The sequence below is a fragment of the Sorex araneus genome, chromosome 1, assembly GCF_027595985.1.
Source record: "Sorex araneus isolate mSorAra2 chromosome 1, mSorAra2.pri, whole genome shotgun sequence".
NCBI lineage: Eukaryota > Metazoa > Chordata > Mammalia > Eulipotyphla > Soricidae > Sorex > Sorex araneus.
Window position 1 is genome coordinate 38,428,665 of NC_073302.1, and position 21,094 is coordinate 38,449,758.

Below are 21,094 nucleotides of genomic sequence, written 5' to 3' on the forward strand. Positions count from 1 at the left end.
ATAAAGCGGACAACTGAAATACAGCTTCTTTATTTGCTTGCACCGTGATCTAAAAAATCTAAAAATGTGCCAGGCCCTGCAGCAGGTAGTTTGTGGCAGCATCTCCTAGAGGCCGTCGACAGACAAGTGCAGTTCAGAACTTTCAGTGGCGGGAATGTTCTGCCTCTGTGCTGGACCAACTACCAGCTAGTGTAATGTGGAGATATGAAATTCAGCCCTGTCATCCAGTAGCCAGTCCTGGCGGTGGCCTGGAAGGTCTAGAAATCCAAGGAACGTGGCAGGGAGGGCACAGAACCCCAGAGGATGCTACAAGATGCTGATGATTGAAATTCGCCACATGTTCATGCTGTGCTGATTGCGTCCTGTCAGAAGTAAGTCTGACCTAATCTTCGAGCCCCCGACAGAAGCCTGCGGGCTGGCTGGAGTGGGGCACATACAAGCGCCCTCTAGAAGGTGTCGGGCTGCTGAGGGGACTCTGGGCTCTGCTGGGCAGCAACGGGTCACCTTGCAGCGATGGGAACTCCCTTCTCAACTGCCCACCGAATCCCGCTACAGACACTAGAAACCTGTGGCTATTTCAGTTCAAGGCAGGGCCTCCAGGGAATGCAAAGGCAATTCCTCATCCTTGCGACCTTAGGCTAAAGTGCAGCACGTCTTTGTGGTCAAGAAAGAAACTTCATGTTATTGCTTGAAACAGAAATTTATTCTCAGAATAATGCACAAAAAGCACAGGTTGAGGCCACCGCTGGGAGGCTTCCCTCCCTCCCTCCGCTGCCTCCCCTCCTCTCTGAATGCCGGGGAGAACACAGTTGAAGGAAACATGCAATCACAAACAATGATCAACTCTAAAGACAGAAGGTTTGGTCCAAAAGAACTCAACATAATCAATCCGATTACCGTGAAGAGCCTCACTGAGTAGGATTAAGATACTGCGGGTGTAGTGTTTCCACGGGCTCTTCAGTGCACCAGGGGGGCCTGCTTGAGGGAGATGAGGACAGAGCGCATGCGGGAGACGTCTTTGGCCTGCTTGCTGGACTTGGGGTTAAAGTCACACAGCCGGGCCACCCGTTCCCACTCAGTGCCTGGGGACGACTCATCAATGTCGTTTACAAAGGCTTCTTCTGCTGCCCTGGAAGCAACAACAGAGTATGTTGGTTTAACGCAGAACCCCTCCGAGCTCCCTGGAGACTAACTGTTACAGAGCAACTGCCTCTTCGTGCCCGACTTTATGGCATCTCTGGTCCAGGGCACAGACACGTGGCCAGCTCCCCCCGGGCATGGTGCCTGGGGTGCTATGTAAAATGTTGGAATACAGGTGTTTGGTTCAGGGCTCACTCTCTCTCTGCGGATACAGAGCGTTTAAAAAAAGCCAGTCCTCAGCCACCAGCCAGCCACACGCTGCCTTCACTGACGAGAGCAGAGGAGCTGGCTGGTCAAGAACTCCAACGGTTCTCTGTGTTAGGCAGTGCTAAGTATCGAGTAAATTTAGAGATTTCTAAAATGCCCACAGGTCACTGCACGAGAGCCTCTGGGTTTACTCCTAAGGCTGGAGAGAAAGAAAGCAGATCAGAAGGAATTCAAGACAAAGCTCCCATGCGAACAGGCACTAGAGACAAAAGCCATTCTGGAAAGGGGGGTGTGAGGACATTCTCCAGAGCAGCCTCAAGGCGGCCACTTCCCTCCAGCCAGGTGCCTAGGGCCCCAGGGAGCCGCGCTGGCGGGGTGGGCGCCCACGGCTGGAGAGCCCATCAGTGTGTGTGGCTTCTGGCAGGCCACTGCGCCAACATTCCTCCATCCAGGTCAGCCCACCCCCAGCTGGGAACTTAGTGGTGGGAGCCAGAGCTCGGAAGGACAGTGGGAAGAGGCGGGAAGACACACTATTCATCTACTCCAACAAGCATCACGGGCAAAGCAGAAGCGATGGAGATGACTGGTCTGTGGGGACAGGGGTGCACTGTCACAGGGATGGCCGTGGCAAACACCGCTGAAGCCCAGAGCCACTACAACACTGCGACTTCATGGCACACACAGTTAGGGGCAGTGAGAAAGGTTTACTTAACTGTTCTAGGCTGTAGCAAGGATGGTTTATGTTTGTGCTTAAAGGTGAAGAGAAGAAAAGAAACAAGGAGAGAAAGTTTAGGTCAGATATAGAAAATGAGGATGAGCTCAATGCAGATGGCCGGTCAGCTAGACATGCCCTAGCCGCTTACTCTACGCTCAGGGACGTGCAGCTGGCTTTGCTGGGCCATCCTCATCCTGCCCAGCAAACCCAGACTTGACCTTTCCAGTCTCCATTTCTACTCCAGAGAGAATGTGCACAAGTCCAATCCAACACCACCTGTACGTCCAGCATTTCACCAGTCTCACGGCAAATCCGACTGGCGGGCCAGGAAACCCCTCTCCTGCTGATGGGATTAGACATCAAGGTCACAGGCACTCACTGCAAAGCACCAGGCCTCAACCTAGCACCCAACCCTGGCAAGCTCTTCTCTTCCTTTCCCTTCCCCCCCGCCATCTCCCTTGATCAAAGACTAGATCTATCTGTTTAAAAGACAGTAAGAACTGTTTCCAGTCTGCACCAACCCTGCTTTTGCTAACAGGAATCTTTAAAAACATCTTCCTGGAGAAGCAGCAGTTTTCTTTGGGGGCAGGTCCCAGCAACCGGTGCCAGACTGCTGGGCTGTCTTGATGTCAAAGCTGGGGGCTCCCTGGGGTCAGGCTGGGGGCCAAGGGATCAGAAGCCAGCCACTAGACAATCTCCAACACGGAAGGTGAGAGACACACAATCACACCTACTGGCGGCAACCCTCTCTGCTCTGAACTCCTCTGGCCGGGAAGGGGGAAGGGGGGCAGGCAGCGAGGGAGCAGCTCTCCCGCCTCCCCCCTGCAGCGGGGGTGGCAGCCACAGCAGCCAGAGCGCACCCCTTTCCCGCAGGCTTCCCAGCCACCATCCTACGGCCCGCCCTATGCAGGGGTCGCTGCTTTCCCTCCAGAACCCGGGATGGAACAATGGTGGTCAGAGCTGCTGGGCGTCAGGACTTTGTGAGACAGCCAATGGCTCACACCCCCCAGCTGGCTACTCACAGGCGTAGTGCCAGAGCGCCCGTTTGAAGTCATTTAAAGAGCAAAGCAAGTTGTGACATAAAGGGGGAATAAACTCTAAAGTAGGATCAAAAGAAGGAAAGGAATTAGTTTTGCAACATACACATAACCAATCACGTCAGCGAAGGGTTGTTTGTAGAAAGCTTCATCTGCCACCCTAGACAGCAAGAGGTCCCAAAGGCAGGCAAGCAGGCAGGAAAAAAGAGAGAACATTGAGAAGCAGAAACATCTGAACCCACAATAGAGGTACGTGTGGCGTGCTGGGCAGCTGCCCCTGACGCAACCAGGCTTCTGTGCTGGGCACTTGGGGGACAGGTTTCCTATGGGCCAGCAGCTCGGGGGTCCTCCAGTACGATCACTGCCATCCTCACCCCATGTCCCACCCAGCAACTGCCACTGTTTCATGTTTCCTAAGCACCCCCTGATGTGCTGCGCCCTTCTGCTGACTCGATGCTGATGCAATTCTCAGCCCCAACGACCCAGGACGATGACTGTTCCCTGAGGCTGAGATGAAGCAATTTGCTCAGCATCAAGAGGCCTGACGGGGCAGAACTCAGAACATGTGCCACCGCCGGGGTCTTCTACTGGCAGCTCTGCGTCTCCCCGGGCAGGAGAGCAGCCAGACCCCACACTGGGACTCTCCCGGGATAATCTCACCACTGCTTCCCCACACTGGCTGAGTGGGGGTCACTTTCGAGCCCTGGGAACACATCCAGTTACTCTGAAAGCCCCATCCTTCAGGGGGTCCTGCCCAGGGGTCCCACAGCAGGACTGAACCAGCTCTGACACTCTCACAGCAGCATCTGGACAAGAGGGTCCGGAGTTCACACGGCAGAGGGCAGGTGGCGTCCCTGGGTGCGGCCAGCCCACCTGGCCCACTGAGGAGGGCAGGGAACACCCCCTCCAGGAGTCTCACCATGTTTGTCCTTCTGTCAGGTTGGTTGGGGACATATTTACAAAGAAATATCATGCCTGGTCATTAGCCTAAGCTGCCTATGTATCTGAAGGGAAACCCAGTAATTTTCTGTTTATTTTTAAATTCACACATACCCATCCTCCTCTTCCCTCTTGGTTTTGTGGAGATTAAAAGAAAGCAAAAAGAGCTCCTGAGTGTAACTCCAAGTGAGTCAGCAGGAAAACAGAGCGCTGCCTGTGGGCTGAACGAGTGGGAGGGACGGGCCAGGCGGGCCTGCTTGTAAACCCAGAATCCTTTGAGTTGACACAAAGAGCTAAGCCTAATCCATCTCAACGTGTGCCTGCTGCTGCTGGAAGAAAATAAAGGTTTAATGACTCCGGTCACGGCATCACTAACCCAGCAGAAGCTCAAGTGTCAGACTTCCCTACTCTGTGCCGCGAGCCCCAGGCCGCAGAGCCTGTCGGTGCTGGCACAGCCCTGCCTGGGATCCAGGCGACATTCGTACACGCCCAACCTTGAAAACAGCCCCTGCAGCCGCCTGCTCCTCCTCTGCAGACAGAGGAGCCTGAAGACAGGGACAGTCGGGCCCAAAGGGGAGGAGGGTGGGGAGACGAGCAGCAGCAGCCCGGGACTGGCCGACCCCATATGCCATTCTGGGTTCTACAAGTGTTCATGGGCCTGGAAAAGGCCACCACGGAAGCTGCCTGTTATGGTGGTCTGAGAAGAGTCTGTTGGTGGTGAATAAACGCTCCCGGGAAGGAACCCGTCCCTTCTGGAGAGAGGTCCGGCTGGTGCGCGAGTGCCATGAATGCTCCACTAGGGACGCAGAAGGGACGTGTGGGTTGAGGACCGACCATGACTCCAGAGCCACCGGCAAGGCCTGTGTGCTGACGCCGAGCGGCTTCTGGGCTCCGGGGCTGAGGGCACCTGGAATCTCAGAGGCCTAAAGGACACTCACGAAGACAGGCGCTTGCTGTCCTCCCCCAGGCTCCTCTTTGCTTTCCACCTGTTCTCTGAGGTCCCCGAAACTGTCTAGCTGCCCAAGTGTCATCACGGGGCAAAGACACTCGCTTCCAGTACATGAAGTGGCGAACAATCAGCAGTATGGGGGCCTCTACGGGGCAGGGGACGGGGGCAGAGTAGAGGGGGGCTACACCACCAGAAACAGCTCCTCAAAATAGTTCTCTAGCATTTCCCGCCTCCATCCCCCGAAGACTCAACTGAAACCAGGTGTAAAAATCATTCCTGTCTGAGAACTAGGGGTCCCTCTAAGTGTGCCGCTGAGTCTTCTGCTCTCGGGGTCAGCCCTGTGCTACATTTCCTAGAAAGCAAGTGAGCTGCTCGCTAAGTGGCCCAACACCCTAAGTGCTGGGGAAACTGTCGCCCCTCTTTGAAGTCTGTGTGGTTTCTGATACTACCTAACCCAGGAATCTATGCAGTTCCACAGAACCAGGGTACCCGAGCCCCAAATCAGTGCCCGGCCTCCTAAAACCAGACACAAATATTCTAAGGACGATGGGCTGGTCACAGAAAGGCATCTATAAATCCTTACGAAAGGGACCGCTTAGCAACTGGCCGGGACTACCGCCTGCACTGGAAAGCCTGTTGCCAACATGATCCTTTCCGAGGCCCGGGCACCGCCCACCCGTGTGAGGTGTGAGCACCCTCCAACTACTCACAGCACTTCTGAGGAGACCCCCAGGCTGCAGCCCACTAGGGAAACCACCAGGACTGCCGCGGTGCTTACACCAAGCATCCAGAGTCCTTCCTGAGAGATCTGCATGAGCACGGAATAAAGGAGCCCGGAGCTGCCAGCACTTCACTCTGCCCACGAGGACACAGACTTGGGAACCCTGTACCCGCGGCAGCCCAGCAGGCACACCGTCACAGGCCTGGCACCCAACAGGAAGGGGGAAGGAGAGCGGCTGAAATGGCAGCCACAGCTGCTCTGCAGAGAACCACACGTGCAGGGCAGCTGCCCACCAGGCTGCCCACTTCTGCCATCGGACAGCGCCTCAGCTCCACGGCTGGGCCCGGCTGCTGGGCCTCCCCAGAGGGAGCGGAGCGCCTGTCTGCCATGTGAGCTCTGAGGGCATCTGGGACAGAGCAGCGCCACACCTCTCAGAGCCGCCTGCCTCGAAGGGGCACTGTCCCGTCTGAGCGCTGAGGACCCACGCTGGTGACAGGGAAATGTGTGTCCCTTTCAGGGAGTACGTTCTGAAGTGTGTGAGAGGGAGATCATTTTTAAAATGTCAACTCAAGGTGTATGTTGTGTGTCTTAGCTCACAACACCATTTCTCCCCAAGACCATCTTTTAACAAGTCAACTCAAGGTTCCTTCGGCACAGACAGGCGCTCAAAGAACCCCCTGTTCTAAAGCCACTCTGAGGAACAGCCGTGGCTGCCTAATTACAAAGCACACTTCCCCGCTAATGGGCCCTCTCGGGAAGCAGCTTGCAGAGGGGAGGGCTGTGTTTAGGGGTTGCACCAGGTCTATAATCATTCCTAAGAACAGGGGTCTGGGGAGAGTCCTGAAGCCGCCTTCCCAGCAAAGCTACATTCTACAGATCTGATGCACGCCTGAGCGCTGCCTTGGGCTGTGTGACACACGGGAAGCGATCTAACTACAACTGAGACAGCTGAACGACAGGCAGAATTCGGCTCCCAGACCCTAAGGCTTCAAGCATTCTTTTACCAAACTAGGCTGGCGTGCCCCTCCCGCTGGCCGGTGGAAATGGAGATTGATGCCCGCATGGAGCCAAGTGAGCACCGCCCGGGACTGACCTGTTGTTAGCTTTTGTTTTCTGTAGCTGCTCATCCTGCCTTGCATACCACTCTTCTAGCTCTTTTACCGCTTTTTCTTTCCACTCTGCTTCTTGTTTCCGAGAGTTTGCATCTTGGGAGGAAGGGAAGAGACAAACAAAACAAATGAGACAAAACAGAAACTGGTGTTCCTTTCACTGATTTATTTTGGTCTTATTAAAGCATGCTGCTTGGTTGCAAATCCATGGCTGTGTGTGTGCTGCAGGGAGAACAACGAAGAAAAAACAGATTTTCTGTTTGTACAACCAACAACTGCAGTTCAGCGATTTTGTTCCTGGTGGCTCACCACACTTAATCCCAGTGCACTAAACCCTAAACGGATCACCAGCTTTGAGGAGCTTGTTTGTGTCTGGGGAGAGGGAGATGTGGAAATACTAATGGGGGGAGGGCGACGGCGAGCCTTCGTGGGTACCAATTTAGGAAAATCAATGAAATGATTTTGAGGGAAGGAGGTACGTGCTGGCAGTGCTCAGGGGCTACCCGGACCTGTGCTCAGAAATAACCCTAATGGTACTCAAGGTATACCATGCAATGCTGGGATCAAACTGGGGTCAGTCACATGTAAGGTAAATGCCTCCCCCCCGTAACTATCTCTCTGGCCTAGATGATTCTCTATTGACACTGCCAACATCATTAGGACTGAATGCTCAAACTAGGTAATCTTTTAACTCCTCTTGCAAACTGCTCTTCCACACCCCTGATTTGACAATACCTTTTTAAATACACCACATGGTACTCTTAACTAAATATGATAGAGACCCTTCTAGGAAGCAGTGAAAACTGCCTTAGATGATTCAGGAGCCAGGGGACTATAGGCTTAAGAGGTTCAGCTGAAAAGATCAGAACGTCTAATCCTACTGACAGCTCCAAGATCGCCTGTAGAGAGCTAGGACAGAACAAGGACACTCTAATGTATATATAAATAATGAGTAAAATGCAGAACGTGACTGCAGAAATACAAAAAATCGTGACCTAATTTAAATAAAAATCGAGCCCATCTGCATGGACTGTCGTTACTGCATCAACAGTCCCCTGAATCGGCTCCTTGTTTTCACAGCCTTGTGCAGGGACACTGGTGGGAAGGACCGAGGCGCCCGAACACTCAATGTGAAAGGACAGAGTGAAAGCTCCAGGGGCAGGCTCGGCCTGGGGGAGGGCGAGGGGAGGGGGAGCGCGCCCTCGGAAGCAGGGCACATGGCAGCTGCCCCCTCCTCCTCTGGCTACCCGCCTCGCTGCTCACAGAAGAGATTATTTGAGAATGTGGCCAGCAGCTAAGTTGAGAATTACTGACACTGAGTCTCAATTTTCACCATCTTGAGTTTTCACACAGTTCTTGCAAGGGAAAAAAAAGGTGAAGTTGAAGAAACACCTAGTTCACAGATCAATTTAATTCAATTGGAAGGCAGGGCCAAACCCTGGACTGCCTCAGGAAGGCACCTTGAATCCAGAGAACAGCACCTCAGGCAACATCTCCGAAGTGCTCAAGCTGGGGACGGGGAGAAAACTGCAATTGTGCGAGACACCAGTGTCTTCTCTCTACAGAGCACAGACACTCTAGGAGCACAAAGAGCAGCTCAGGCTCCCCTAAGAGATACACAGAGAATGAGAAACCAAGCACCGCATTTGTCTATAGCTGTGCCACCCAGAACAACAGCTACTAACCACAAGGGGCTGTATTAAAATTAAGAAAACTTTACAATCCAGTTCTTAGTCATCGTGCTTCAAGTATTTAATCTTATGTGGTTAGTAACCACACAGCACAGAGAACAGGATTATTTCCATCAAAGAAATAACTGAGAAATCCCAATTGGAGAGAGAGATCAAAAGGGAATACCCTGCCACAGAGGCAGGGTGGGGTGGGGGGAGATGGGGTGGGGTGGGGGGAGATGGGGTGGGGGGAGATGGGATTGGGCGGTGGGAGGGATACGGGTGTATTGGTGGTAGAAATGGCACTGGTGGAGGGATGTGTTTGCGAACATTGTATGAGGGGAAAACAAGCTCGAAAATGTGTAAATCTGTATCTGTACCCTCATGGTGACTCACTAATTAAAGAATAAAAAAAAAAGAACGAACGAACTGAGAAATAGAAAGTGCCAATGCTGAATTTCTAAGAGAAATTAAGAAAATAAAATTTCTTAATGGGGCTGGAACTGGACTCAAGTGGCTGAGCAGAGCTGAATCCCTCAGCGCCACAGAACCGCCCCCTGTGGCCCCAAAATGCCAGGTGAAGTTTTAGTGGCACCAAGAATCACTAGATGTGTCCCCTATTAAGAAAAACCTTTAAAGAAATTCTTTTTTTTTTTTTTTTGCTTTTTGGGTCACACCCAGCGATGCTCAGAGGTTACTCCTGGTTCTGCACTCAGAAATTACCCCTGGCGGTGCTCAGGGGACCATATGGGATGCTGGGGATCAAACCCGGGTCGGCTGTGTGCAAGGCAAACACCCTACCCGCTGTGCTATCGCGCCAGCCCCAAGAAATTCTTAAAAAAAAAAACTCTAAAAAAAAATCATTAGTGGACAGCACTGTAAAAGTTCAAAGGAAGCCCCGTCCTTTGCCCTGAAAAGTCCCCAACATTAGGCTAGAGAGACGAGATTCGGCACTAACTGGCTGGATTACGTCCTCCCTATCTCCTGGAGTCAGTGACCCTATCAGGGAAGGAAGAACTACATTAATTCAATGCTTCTGAAGACAGAGACTGCCTTTATTTCTTGTTTATTTATTTATTTATTTTTTGCTTTTTGGGTCACACCCGGCGATGCTCAGGGGTTACTCCTGGCCCCGCACTCAAGAATTACTTCTGGCGGTGCTCAGGGGACCATATGGGATGCTGGGATTTGAACTCGGGTCAGCCACGTGCAAGGCAAACGCCCTACCTGCTGTGCTATCGCTCCAGTCCCAAGACTGCCTTTATTTCTAGACATGTAACACATGGGAATGAAGGTAGGGATGTCTGTACCTTAAAGTGGATTGTTCATCTTGTGTGTATACAAAACATACGCTTATACACATACCTGGCTCAGTTATATGAAGATAACCCAATGTTAATTACGGAATCTAGGAGTTGACACATTCACTTTACTCAACAGTGTGCATCTGAGCTATTACTAAGGAGGAAAGAATATCCCACAGGTGGCATTCCCCACTGTCACATCTCTCCAACCCACAACGGACAGACACCAAGTCTCTGTCGTGACAGCCACCGAGACTCCCTGTTGGCATCTCTCCATCAAAGGTCGGGACGCTGGGCAGTGATCTCGGGCACAGTCTACACTGTGAGCCGGGTTTAGTGCAATGTAGGTAAAGGGTTGACTGCCACCGAAATTCTAATTTTATCACCTCTTAGCTGTTTTAATTCAAAAATGAGTGACCTCTGCCCCTCACCTTCCTTACCCATAAAAACATTAAGACCTTACAGGGATATTAAGGTAAGAAAAACAAACTGTACCTGTTTCCCACATATCCTACATTTTCCTTAAATTACCTTAATTTAAGGTTATTAAATGTTGCCTTCAATTCAGCCTTCAAATGATGAAAGGCCTGTGGCGTCTCAGCTGTACATAGGGCCCAGTTTACAAAGCACTTACTTCTCAGCTCAGACTACTCCGGGGGTCAGTAACTGCAGATCTGACTCCACAGATTAAGAAACCCCCTGTAAAGGGTTTGTAAACAAGTGGCCACAGCTGGGTCCTAGTAAGGCTGGGTCCGGAGCCAGACATTCCCAGTGAAGAGCAGGGCTCTCTCCACAGAAGAAAGCACCTGACCTCTCTGGGCTGCACTATTTCTCACACAATGGTCTGTGATGAGGCATTTCCACATGTGCTGACCTTCAGACTGAGGAAAGTATCTTCCTCAATACTAGAAAAGAACATGATGGCTAATTCAAGTGAAAAGGAAGTAAAAGTGCAGTCAAGGTCACCGCTTCCAATGAAAACAGACACTCAGGGGCAGAAAGGGATTTCCTTACCAAGGGCCTCCAAGCGTTCCGTCTGCTCTTCTCTCCATTTACGGATACTTTCAGGCTCTGATTGCAATCGATCCACTTGTGAAATAGCTGCGTAACTGTCTGTTGGACCATTACTCTCCTTAACACAAAACACAATTGTGCTCTATCAGTACCAAAACCTCTCCTAAAATGTACCTCATCATAGGCAGAAGTCCCTGGTTATGTCCAGCACGGCTACTGTAATATGTCACCTTAAAAGCAACACAATCTCACATGCGGACAGGGAACTTCTAACATTATTGGCTTAATCCTTCCAATCGACAAGGGAGGCAGAGTACTAATAAATGTCTTCTGAGTGCAGGACAGGGACAGCTGGGCTGGACTAGTAACAACCTTTCTAGAGAAAGAACACTGCTATGTTTTACTTGTCACACTTGACAAAGATTATGTGCCGTCTATCAAGTAACACAGGAGAGCAATGCCTAGAAACTGACTTCCAAATGCAGGAAAAGGGTCACTAAATACCACCTTATCTTTATCATCATCATCATCATCATACCGTTGATCGTCGATTTTCTCGAGCGGTCTCAGTACCGTCTCCATTCATTCTAGCCCTGAGATTTTAGAAACCTCTTTTAACTCGTCCTTCCCAACAGTGCCGCATGGAGGCTCTCTCAGGGTCAGGGAATGAGACCCATCATTATTACTGGTTTTGGCATATGAATACGCCACGGGGAGCTTGCCAGGCTCTGCCATGCGGGCACCTCATTGTATTACAGTAAATTCTAGGAAAGAAGAGCATCCTAAAGAAAATGTACAGTTATCAGAGACACACAAAGAATAAAAAGGCAAGCAGTTATGAGTCATAAGTTGGGGCAGGGAGAAGTGGGAGAGAGGGAAACTTTAAGATGGCTAAGATTTGGGAGCTACTAAGAAAACTGACAGCAAACAGAATTTAATCTTTATTGAGAATTATCTTACCTTTTGAACTAGAGAACAATACTAGCTTAAACTAATTCGACTATAAGCAAAAATGCAAAGAGATTTATGTATTGGAACTTTTCATGTGTCAGGCACATGGAAAGTCATCTCCCAAATACATTGCAAGATTTTATTCCCATTTCAGAGTTTGGAAATTAAACTGAGGCACAAGTAAACGCTTATGTTCAGAGGCACTGCTAATAAGGGAAAAAGTCAAGATCTGAACTCAGTTGTCTCATTCTAAAAGCCAAGCTCAAAATCTGGGAGAGGAAACGACTGCTGGCAGTCATGTTTTTATAATTCATGTTACAGCAAGAGAGACCTCATGACCCACAGTGATTAATATGTCTAGTATCTGGCCTTGCTGAAAATGTTTGCTCACCTTTGGCTTAAACCAGTCAAGACTTACTCTTAAATTCAGGCACAAACAAAGCAAGCGCAACCTAATTCCCCTAGGTGATCGGGCCAACTTCCAGTTGGAAGGGACAGACTGTAGGTCTTCTGAGTGACTTAGAAAAGTAACCTCTACCTTGTTCTAGATAATATGGCGTGCATATGGGAAGCCTTGTAGGGCTATGGTCATTCTGTCACAGTGAAAAAAAAGGCTGAGTATGAAACTGCTACCAGCAGCAGGCAGAGCCATAGCTCCTAGAGAAAAACTGATTCAATGTCTCAGAATGAAGACACTTAGCCTATGCCGGAGTTACTAGGGTCTCACGTTGTGCCAATGCAAGCCGAGCTGCAGCTGAAAGCTATAATGCAGAGGGGACAAGGCCATGGGCGTCAGAACACTAGCCTCCCAGCCAGCTAGCCAGCCAGCCTCCCTCCCTCCCTCCCTTCCTCCCTCCCTCCCTCCCTCCCTCCCTCCCATACACCCTGACCCACCACATACTTACTACCTGCTACATTTTCCCCCACAGATTCATTTTTTAATTTTTGTTTTGGGCCACATTCAGTAGTGCTCAGAGATCACTCCTGGTGGGGCTTGGGGGACCAATCCGGAGATCAAACCCAAGTGGCAAGATAAGCACCCTGTCCACTGTACTATCTCTCCAGCCACCCATCCAATTCTTTTTTTTTTTTTTTGATAAAAATTTTGCTGATTTTCCAAGCAATAATCCGTTGCTTTGGACAAACAAAGTAAACCTGTGTGCCTCAGTTTACTGATCCATAAAACAGGAATAGTGTTCTTTGAGTGGTGAGAATTACAGAAGCACAACGTACAATACAGTGCATGACATAAAGGTTTTAAAGTAGCAACCACCTACATTAGCCACAGGCCATTTCTTGAGAATAAATACAGAACATTAGGGTGAGGCCAATAACAAAAGTGCCAAGAAATGTTCTGTTAATGTCACTTCTTGCCAAGTCCTTCCGCTTTTGCTGGTAACATACCAGCTAGTAATATATCCAGGAACCCCCTAGGTCAGTTCATTAAAAACACAGGAAGTTAATATTCGACTGGCTCACAAGCTTCAACATAATCAGAGTACTCTGTACCTGGTAGTATTCGCCATTCATCACTCCATCAACAGCATCTGCAAGACATAAGATTGATTCACTGTCAATTAGGGCTGGCCAAATGCTGAGTACAACAGGTAAAGTGCTTGCTTTGCACAGCTAATCCCAGTTCAATCCCTGCATAAACGGTTCGCCAGCACAAGTGATCCCTGAGCAGAGCCAGGAGTCAGCCCCGAGCACCACTGGGTATGGCCACCCAGCCGCATAAATAAATTTCCTGATGCAGAATTGCTGGGTCAAGATTCCTGAAACACTGCCCATTTGCTTCCTATTAGTGTACCATTCACACAGTACCAGTAGAGCAGGTGAGGGTCCCATTCCTCACAACATTATTGATTATAAAAAGTTATTATCACGTTTTAAGTTTTTATCCTATCTTTTACCTCTAAGTATGCCCTGTGTTAATTATTCATCCTCCCACATTGCATATATTATCTTTTCATTGGTTGATATTGAATATCTAAAACTTCTTACCTTGTACACAGATACTATTGATTTTTCATTTATGATTTCTGTATCTTTTATATGAAAAACCCTCTCTCCTTGTGCTTAAAACATAACTCTCTAGCGCCAGAGAGTACAAAGTTAAGGCAAGTGCTTACACACAGTCAACCCTGGTTCAGTGACCCCGCCTCCCCGAATACATGCCCCGCCCCCAGCCCACCAAATTTTACGTGTTTCTCACTTCCATACAAAGGCTTTGTGTAGCCCTGGAGCTTCCCATTCTGGTACCACATTAAAGCACAGGCCTAGAGAGTTTGCCGATTGCCAGGAGAGGACCACCCATCCCCCTCACCTTTCCTCAGAAAAAAGTCTCTCTTTAATCCACCTAGATGTATTTTTGTGGAGGACCGAAGAAGGAAGAGTGAGATTCTTGGGCCTACAATGGCTACTCTAGCCAGGCCTACACTCTGGTTAATATATTACAGCTAAAAATGCTGCTACCCAGTTAATCTCTTCTAGCCCTGAGCCATTCCGCACAGGACAGACTTTGATCATTGTTCCATCCACAGAGCAGAAGTATCACAGGCTGCCTGTTCTTGAGTCTGAAACTCACTTCATCCAGAACAACTGGCCAAGCACTTTGCGCTCTCACTGGTTACTACACTACTGTCCTGGCGTTCAACTGGCCCGAGTCAAAGGGCCATCTTTCACGACAGAAATATGCCAAACAGACATCTACTGATTTATGAGAAAAATAAACTAAGCCCACTGATGCTCCAAACTTTCTAGGGCATCGCACAAGAAAGAGCCAGAATAAGTTTCAGACATTAAAAACCTTAGTTCAATACCCAACTTTGACTCCTCAACCACCTGAAATCAGGCTAGGTTGGCTGTTAATTAGCTTGCTACCTTAGAATCACCACTTGGCTTCCATGACAATCTGACGGACCACTGAGGCAACAGGACCATTCCAGTGTCACTGGATCTAAGAGGACAGGGCAAGGGAGGGCCTATGAAAACGTTCAGCCAAACAGTACTCCCCAGGGCCCCCTGGATCTTTCATTACTACGGCTGCTACCAAGAAAATGACTATCCTGCGGCTGTCCTAAAGGAAAGGACTGGCTGGAAACGGCCCCGAGAGCTCTCTAGACTCCTGGACCCCTCGCCCCATGACTGCGGGCTTTACAGCACTTCACAACTGACCACTTTTCTTCCTCAACAATTCCTAGGCCACTTCACCCGATGGTTTATCCTCTGCCTCTATGTTTATGCCTTTCTTCCAGGCCACCCCTGCTCTACCCTCCAAGGGAGTCTGCCCCAAGGAGGGGTGAGTTTCCCAAAAGGGGCAATTTTTCAGTGACTGGGAGGATCACTAGACAATGGAGTGGATGGGGGGGAGAGTAACTTCAAGCGTAATTAGGGAGTGTTTTTCTTTCTTTTTTTAAAATTTTTTAAATTTTATTGAGTCACTGTGAGATAGTTACAAACTTTCATGTCTGGGTTACAATCTCACAATGATCAAACACCCATCCCTCCACCAGTGCACATTCCCCACCACCAATATCCCGGATATACCCCCCCTTTCCCACCCTCCCCCTGCCTCCATGGCAGACAATATTCCCCATACTCTCTCTCTACTTTTGGGCATTATGGCTTGTAACACTGACACTGAGAGGTCATCATATTTAGTCCATTATCTACTTTCGGCACACATCTCCCATCCCAAATGGTTCCTCCAGCCATCATTTTCTTAGTGATCCCTTCTCTATTCCATCTGCCTTCAGGGAATGTTTCTCATCTGTTCATTTAAAAACGGTGGTGGAGTGTTTGTGCAAAGACTGATGATTCTGAAAAAAGGGGTTGGCAAAACAAAATAAATTTGAGACCCTCATGTTTAGGAAAATAAGCTAAGGAAATATGTACCTATTTCCTCAATCTGTTAAGAGTCTCCCGCACCTGTATCTCTATAAAACAACACCTGTATCTCTGTAAAACCTCATGAGACCTGCCTCCTCTGGGGGCTGGAGTGAGAGTACAGCAGGTAATGCCTTGAATGCAGCCGACCCAGGCTCAATCCCCGGCATCCTATATGGTCCAGCACTCCCAGAAGTAACTCTTGAGCATCGCTGATGTGACCCAAAAAAGCCAAACACATACAAACCCACCTGAATTCTCAGTATACTCACTAAAGATTTATCAGCCTTGGGATCTTGGGATCATGAAGAGAGCCCAAAAGGCTGAATCACATGTTTGCATGCGGGTGCCCCAGGTTCAAACCCTGCCCCCCCATACCTCAGTACTGCCAGGCATGACCACCAACCCCATCACCTCGCCCCCAAAAAAAATTTAGGTCCTGTAATGCCTTTCTCTCCCTACCCTCAAGGAATAACAGCAGCCAGGCACTGTATGTTGTAACAATGCAGAACAAAAATAATTTATCAGAGGAAATGGGGTATGGTAAAGGTGATATGACAGCATTAACCCATCAGAGACTATAAATCCCATCAGATCTTCTGGCACCTGTATTTGCATCTTTTACTGAGAAACTGAGGCCAGGCAATGGTGGTTGTAGCAGTGTAAGCTGTATGAGAACAAAGCTAAACTTATATTCAAGAAGTCTAGGACAGAACAAATTTTACCCTCTAGAGTGTCTCCTGAATTTAAATTAGGGAAAAAAAAAAAAAAAGAGGACCAGGAATGCAGCTCAACTGCAGAGCAGGTGTGAGGCTCTGGCTTCCATCCCTAGTACCACACATGCAAATTAAAAAATATTTAATTTTTTTAATTAAAGGGATGAAAGGAAGAGTGTGGGGAGGGGGTGGGGGAGAGAGAATGTGTCCAACTACAACTACAGATTCCCCTGCTGGCAAAAAGAAGCCCCCTGTTGTTTACTTTGGGGAGGGGGGAGGGAAACCTGGAGTTCTCCCTAATCCCCAAGGAAGTGAAGTGCTGACCACAGCAGTACTTTTTCTCTGACTGCTGTAACATTACCAACCTCAGCCCCACTGGCAGCGATCTGGCTCTCAGTCATTAAATGCTTAGTTCCCTAAGAAAGTCCTTCCCAGGAACTAAGTCAGCAATCCCCCCCCTTCCTTCCCTTTGCTGAAAGCCCAATGTGCAACTGTCCAACTCTTTTCTCATGCTCTCAACCTGCCCAACAACTGATCACTAGAACTACTGGTTCTACACAGGCCCCCTGGGTCTGTCTTTCTCACTCCTTCCTCTACTAAGTGCCAGATTCCCTGCTGGGCACTGGGGAGACAGAGTGAGCAGAACTGACATTGTCCTAACCAGGGCAGTCTCCTAATTACGGGTCCCTGATCCTGCCAGCTCAGAAATGAACCCCTCTTGGAGGCAAGAGAGGGAAGACTCAGACGCTGAGCACAGCCCCCAGCACTGCATGGTTCGCCAAGCAACTGCCAGGTGTGTTCTAAAAAAGTACAAATAAAAAACCAGAGAGAAATGATCGCCTCCTCTCACTACACCCCTGCAAGACAATATGGGAAGGGCCTTAGGAGCACCAGGCACTTGGGGCTCTGTTACTAACTTGACCCTTTTTCTTAAGTCACTGCTCTTGTTTTCTTTTTCTGTTGTAACAGAGAAAGGTAATGAAAGGTAAATTTTATGATTTCCAGGCAAACATCCAACCAACAAAACGCAAGCCCCACAAACTAATCAACCTCTGATCACCTAAAACCAAGTCGAAATCACAACCCACTTAAGACTTCTTTCTATAGTGCCTTCGAGGCCACTACATACATGTTCTTATGTTCTTAATGGGGGGCGAGGGGGGAGAAGAGGGCAGGTTTGCCTAGAAAGCCAACACGGGGCAGTTAAAAAACCCAGAGCTGCAAACCAGCAGGCTTCTCAACATTCCCCCACCCCCACACCCCCGCCGCGCTACACCTTGCAAAGAGGCTTTAGTGAGCTGGCACAGGAATGTGAGACTATCCTCCGAACACGGACACTCCGGTGCTCATCTGCAGTGCACCTAACCGAGGGCCCAGCTGGCCTCCCATCCCGGCTGCCCGCAGCATCCGCGGCCTTGGTGTGGGCCGGCACTGCCCTCACCTCTGCTGCATCCCCCGCCCGCTCGCACCCCTCCCCAGAGGAAACGAAAAGCCAACGTCTCCTTTCTACAGCAGCACCTCCTGACTCCCCCGAGGGCGGGGGGGGGGGAAGGGGGGAGATTTTCCCACGTAACCCACACCAGGCCAGACGAGCAGAGGTCAGAGCGGTACACGGCCGTCGCTGGTCACCTCTCCGCCCGCCCTGGACCGCCGGTCCCGGCTAAGTCTTGAACCCTCCCCCCCCCCAACACATACGCCCGAAATAGGTGGTGAAGCAAGAGCAGCGCGGCGCGAGCACCGAGCCCACCCCACCCCCCTACTCGCTCCTGCGTCCTCCCGGGCGCCCACGGTGCCAGCGACGCCGCAGGGCTGGGTCCGGGGGCATCTCACTGAGGCCGGCTTCGGGCTCTCCGTGCGTGTCCCCCCTCCACCACCACCCTTCAACCCGCCTCCGTTCCCAGGGCCCCGGGGCCCTGCAGGGGCGGTCGCTCTGCACCACTGCGGTAGCGTGCCAGGGCCAGGCTCAGGGCATGCCCCCCAACCCGCTCCTCCCAGGCGTACGAGGGGAAAGTTCCCGAGCTGCAAGCGGGCCTCGAGGGGCTTCCCTCCGGCGGCTCGCAGCCCGTTCGTTCCACCGAGGGGGGCGCGCGCTCGCCCAGAGCCCGCACACCCACTCGGGGCGCCGACCTGGCCGCACGCTCACCGGGTCCCCCCGGCGGCTCGCCGTGCGGCTGCGGCCCCGGGGCGCCGCCGTCCAGGATGGCGAAGGCCTCGTCGTTCTCGATGCCCGCGATCTCGCTCTCCTGCTGCGCCAGGAAGGCCGCGGCCGGGTCCTCTTCCCCCGCGCCGGCCACCCCGTTCCCCAGCGCGGGGCCGCCGGGGGCACCGGCCGGGGCGCCGAACGGATCCACCTCAGCCATGACGAGCAGTTCAACGGCACAGACACCAACCGACCGACCCCACCCCCGACACCGCGCCCGGCAGCGGCCGCTCTGCTAGCGACGGCGCTCGGAGGACAAGCGGGAGGAGGGAGAAGGCGGAAGCGGAAACCCTGCCCTTGTATCCGGTTGGTCTAGGCCGCGGTGGAGAGCGGAAAAGGCAGAGACCAATCAGAAGAGAGAACCGGCTCAGGAGCTACCCAATCAGCTAGAGGAGGGGCGGGCCCACGAGAAAAACTCGTGACTCGCACCTCGCCAGCTGAGAGCGCCGCGGGCCCGGTCGGCCCCCAGGGAGGCGGAAGTGGCCTGGCTTTGGGGGCTGGACGGAGCAGCTCGTCGCTTCTGCTGATTGGTTGATTCCCGAAGAGACTGGCGCTTAGGGTTTTGGACCCTCAGTTTTTTCATTTATAAGATAGGCACGGGGAGCTTGCATTACCCTTCTTCCGGGACTGTGGGAGACCGGGTCACTTTGCAGACTTCAATGGCTACATTGTGTATATTGTATTGTATATTGTATATAGAATATTGTATTGTATATTGTATTTTGCGTATTGTATATAGTAGGCTGTATTGCACGAGCCCACGTGGGTTTGATCCCAGCCACTGCTTCTGGCCTCTTGAGCCAGCCAAGAGTAATCTCTGAGCTCATTGCCAGTACAGTCAGGAGGGCACTTGGCTTATCCGTGGTTAACCCGACTCAATCCCCGGCACCACACATGATCCCCCAACCCGACTTAATCCCGGGCACCACACATGATCCCCCAAGAAACACCAGGAGTGATGCCTGAGCTCAGAACCAGGAGTAAGTCCTGAACACAGTCGGGTAAGGCCCCAAACCGAAAAATTAAGTAAATAAAGGGTGCATGGATCTCTTTTTACAAAGCTCCTAGCTGCTACTCCTGCTCAGAACTAGATAGATGTTTCTGGAACTGGAAAATTCTGATAGGCATCTTCTTGGTTCACAAGCAAATTGGCTCTTATATGGGAAGGGTTCAGTTCCCCTGGAGTCAGTGGCCAAAGGAGAAAGCATCTGGATAGCACCGTGATGGTGCTCACCGCAACTTCCCTGGCCAAGGAGTGTAGGAACTTTGTCTTGAAACGTTCAATGTCTTTACCCCCCATAAGTCATCAGCATGTTATTTCCAGCTTAGTTCCTCCAGCCCACAGCATTGCCATAGGCTGTGGGAGGGCCATACTTGGGAAGGTCACAGGGTTTAGAGGGGACACCTAGCTCCACTGCTCCTGTAGATAACTGTCAAGACTCAGATTTTCCCTGATCTTCTGGTATCCAGGACTCTGGGAACCATGGAACTGTAGCCAGGACTAGAGTTTACTCCTTCAGATTAAGTAAGAGAGGAAAGGTTCTTTGCAAGATAGAATTCAAGGGTGAGAGAGTATATAGAGAGAGAGCAGAAGAATTTATTAATACATCAGAAGCCTGGGTGATATAGCATTCCTAAGGAGTAGAACCTGCTGTTTGTAGGTCTGACTTCTGATAGGGTGTTAAGGCAGGAAATATTCACAAAGAGTTTAGGCTAGTCTGGACAGTGCTGGGGTCGGTTGGGTGTCCTGTGGTTAATAACTTGCTCATACCCTGTAAGTATCATTATCCGTAAGGCCTTAAAGAAGAAAGAAGGTGAAATCAGGGTCAGGGATCTCTTGAGCATGCAAGGGTAACTGGCTGGAAACTAGTTCTTCTGAGTTCCTTTACTATCAGGAGCTAGTAACTGGAAGAATTGCAAGAATGTCAATTCTGGGTGTTTCCATCCTCTCTTGTACTTTTCTGCACTACCACTGCTGTTTAATAGAAATGATAACGTAGTGAGTCCAGGGCTGTGGAGATAGCTCAGAGAAAAAAGCACATGCCTAGCACATGTGAAGTCCTGGGTTGATCTCTGGAACAGAAAAGAAAAAGAGACCAGATAAGTCCCTGTTCATTTGGAGGAGATTGATGCAAGGCCAATTGATGGATATTTCTCAAGTAAAAAATAAAAGTAAAAATTCAAAACTGGAAACAAACCAGCTGGATATCAAAGATGCCTTTAGAGGTAGCCAGCATATAAGTTTTTGTTGTTTAAATATGCATAAATAATCTACACTATTGTTATTGTTGTTGTTGCTGCTGTTGTTAATGAATGTTTTTAGGCCACCCCTAGCGATGCTCAGAGCTTACTCCTAGTTCTGTGCTCAGGGATCACTCCTGGTAATGCTTGGGGGCCATATGTGGTGCCAGGGATTGAATCCGGGTTAACCACGGGTAAGGCAAGTACCCTCCCCACTGCACTATCACTCTGGACCTAGTATTTATCTATTTTTAAAACTGGCAGAATCTGGACATGTTTTGTGAGCTCAAAAA

At 50.4% G+C, this 21,094-nt stretch overlaps 1 protein-coding gene across 4 annotated transcripts; it reads right to left on the reverse strand.

Moving 5' to 3' along the window:
- Nucleotides 1-681: 681 nt before the first annotated feature.
- CLTA (clathrin light chain A) lies at nt 682-18,856 on the reverse strand. Of its 4 annotated transcripts, XM_004600235.2 has the most exons (7): nt 18,504-18,853; nt 13,266-13,303; nt 10,806-10,923; nt 6,802-6,913; nt 3,206-3,259; nt 2,061-2,096; nt 682-1,129 (listed from the first exon to the last, which is right to left on the reverse strand). In XM_004600235.2, the coding sequence occupies exons 1-7, from the start codon at nt 18,718-18,720 to the stop codon at nt 958-960; spliced, it is 747 nt and encodes a 248-aa protein (XP_004600292.1). In that variant the 5' UTR covers nt 18,721-18,853; the 3' UTR covers nt 682-957. The 4 variants fall into 4 exon arrangements, with proteins under 4 accessions (XP_004600292.1, XP_004600294.1, XP_004600293.1 ...); XM_004600237.2 differs by lacking the exon at nt 3,206-3,259 and having other exon boundaries at nt 18,504-18,856; XM_004600236.2 differs by lacking the exon at nt 2,061-2,096 and having other exon boundaries at nt 18,504-18,856.
- Between the last annotated feature and the right edge of the window lie 2,238 nt (nt 18,857-21,094).

Coding starts and splice junctions, on each gene's coding strand:
- CLTA (XM_004600235.2), bottom strand. CDS start 18,720: ATGGCTGAGGTGGATCCGTTCGGCGCCCCGGCCGGTGCCCCCGGCGGC. Junction 13,304..18,503: donor CGAGCCGCCGGGGGGACCCG/GTGAGCGTGCGG, acceptor TATGTCTTGCAG/ATGCTGTTGATGGAGTGATG. Junction 10,924..13,265: donor TGAATGGCGAATACTACCAG/GTACAGAGTACT, acceptor TTTTGTGTTAAG/GAGAGTAATGGTCCAACAGA.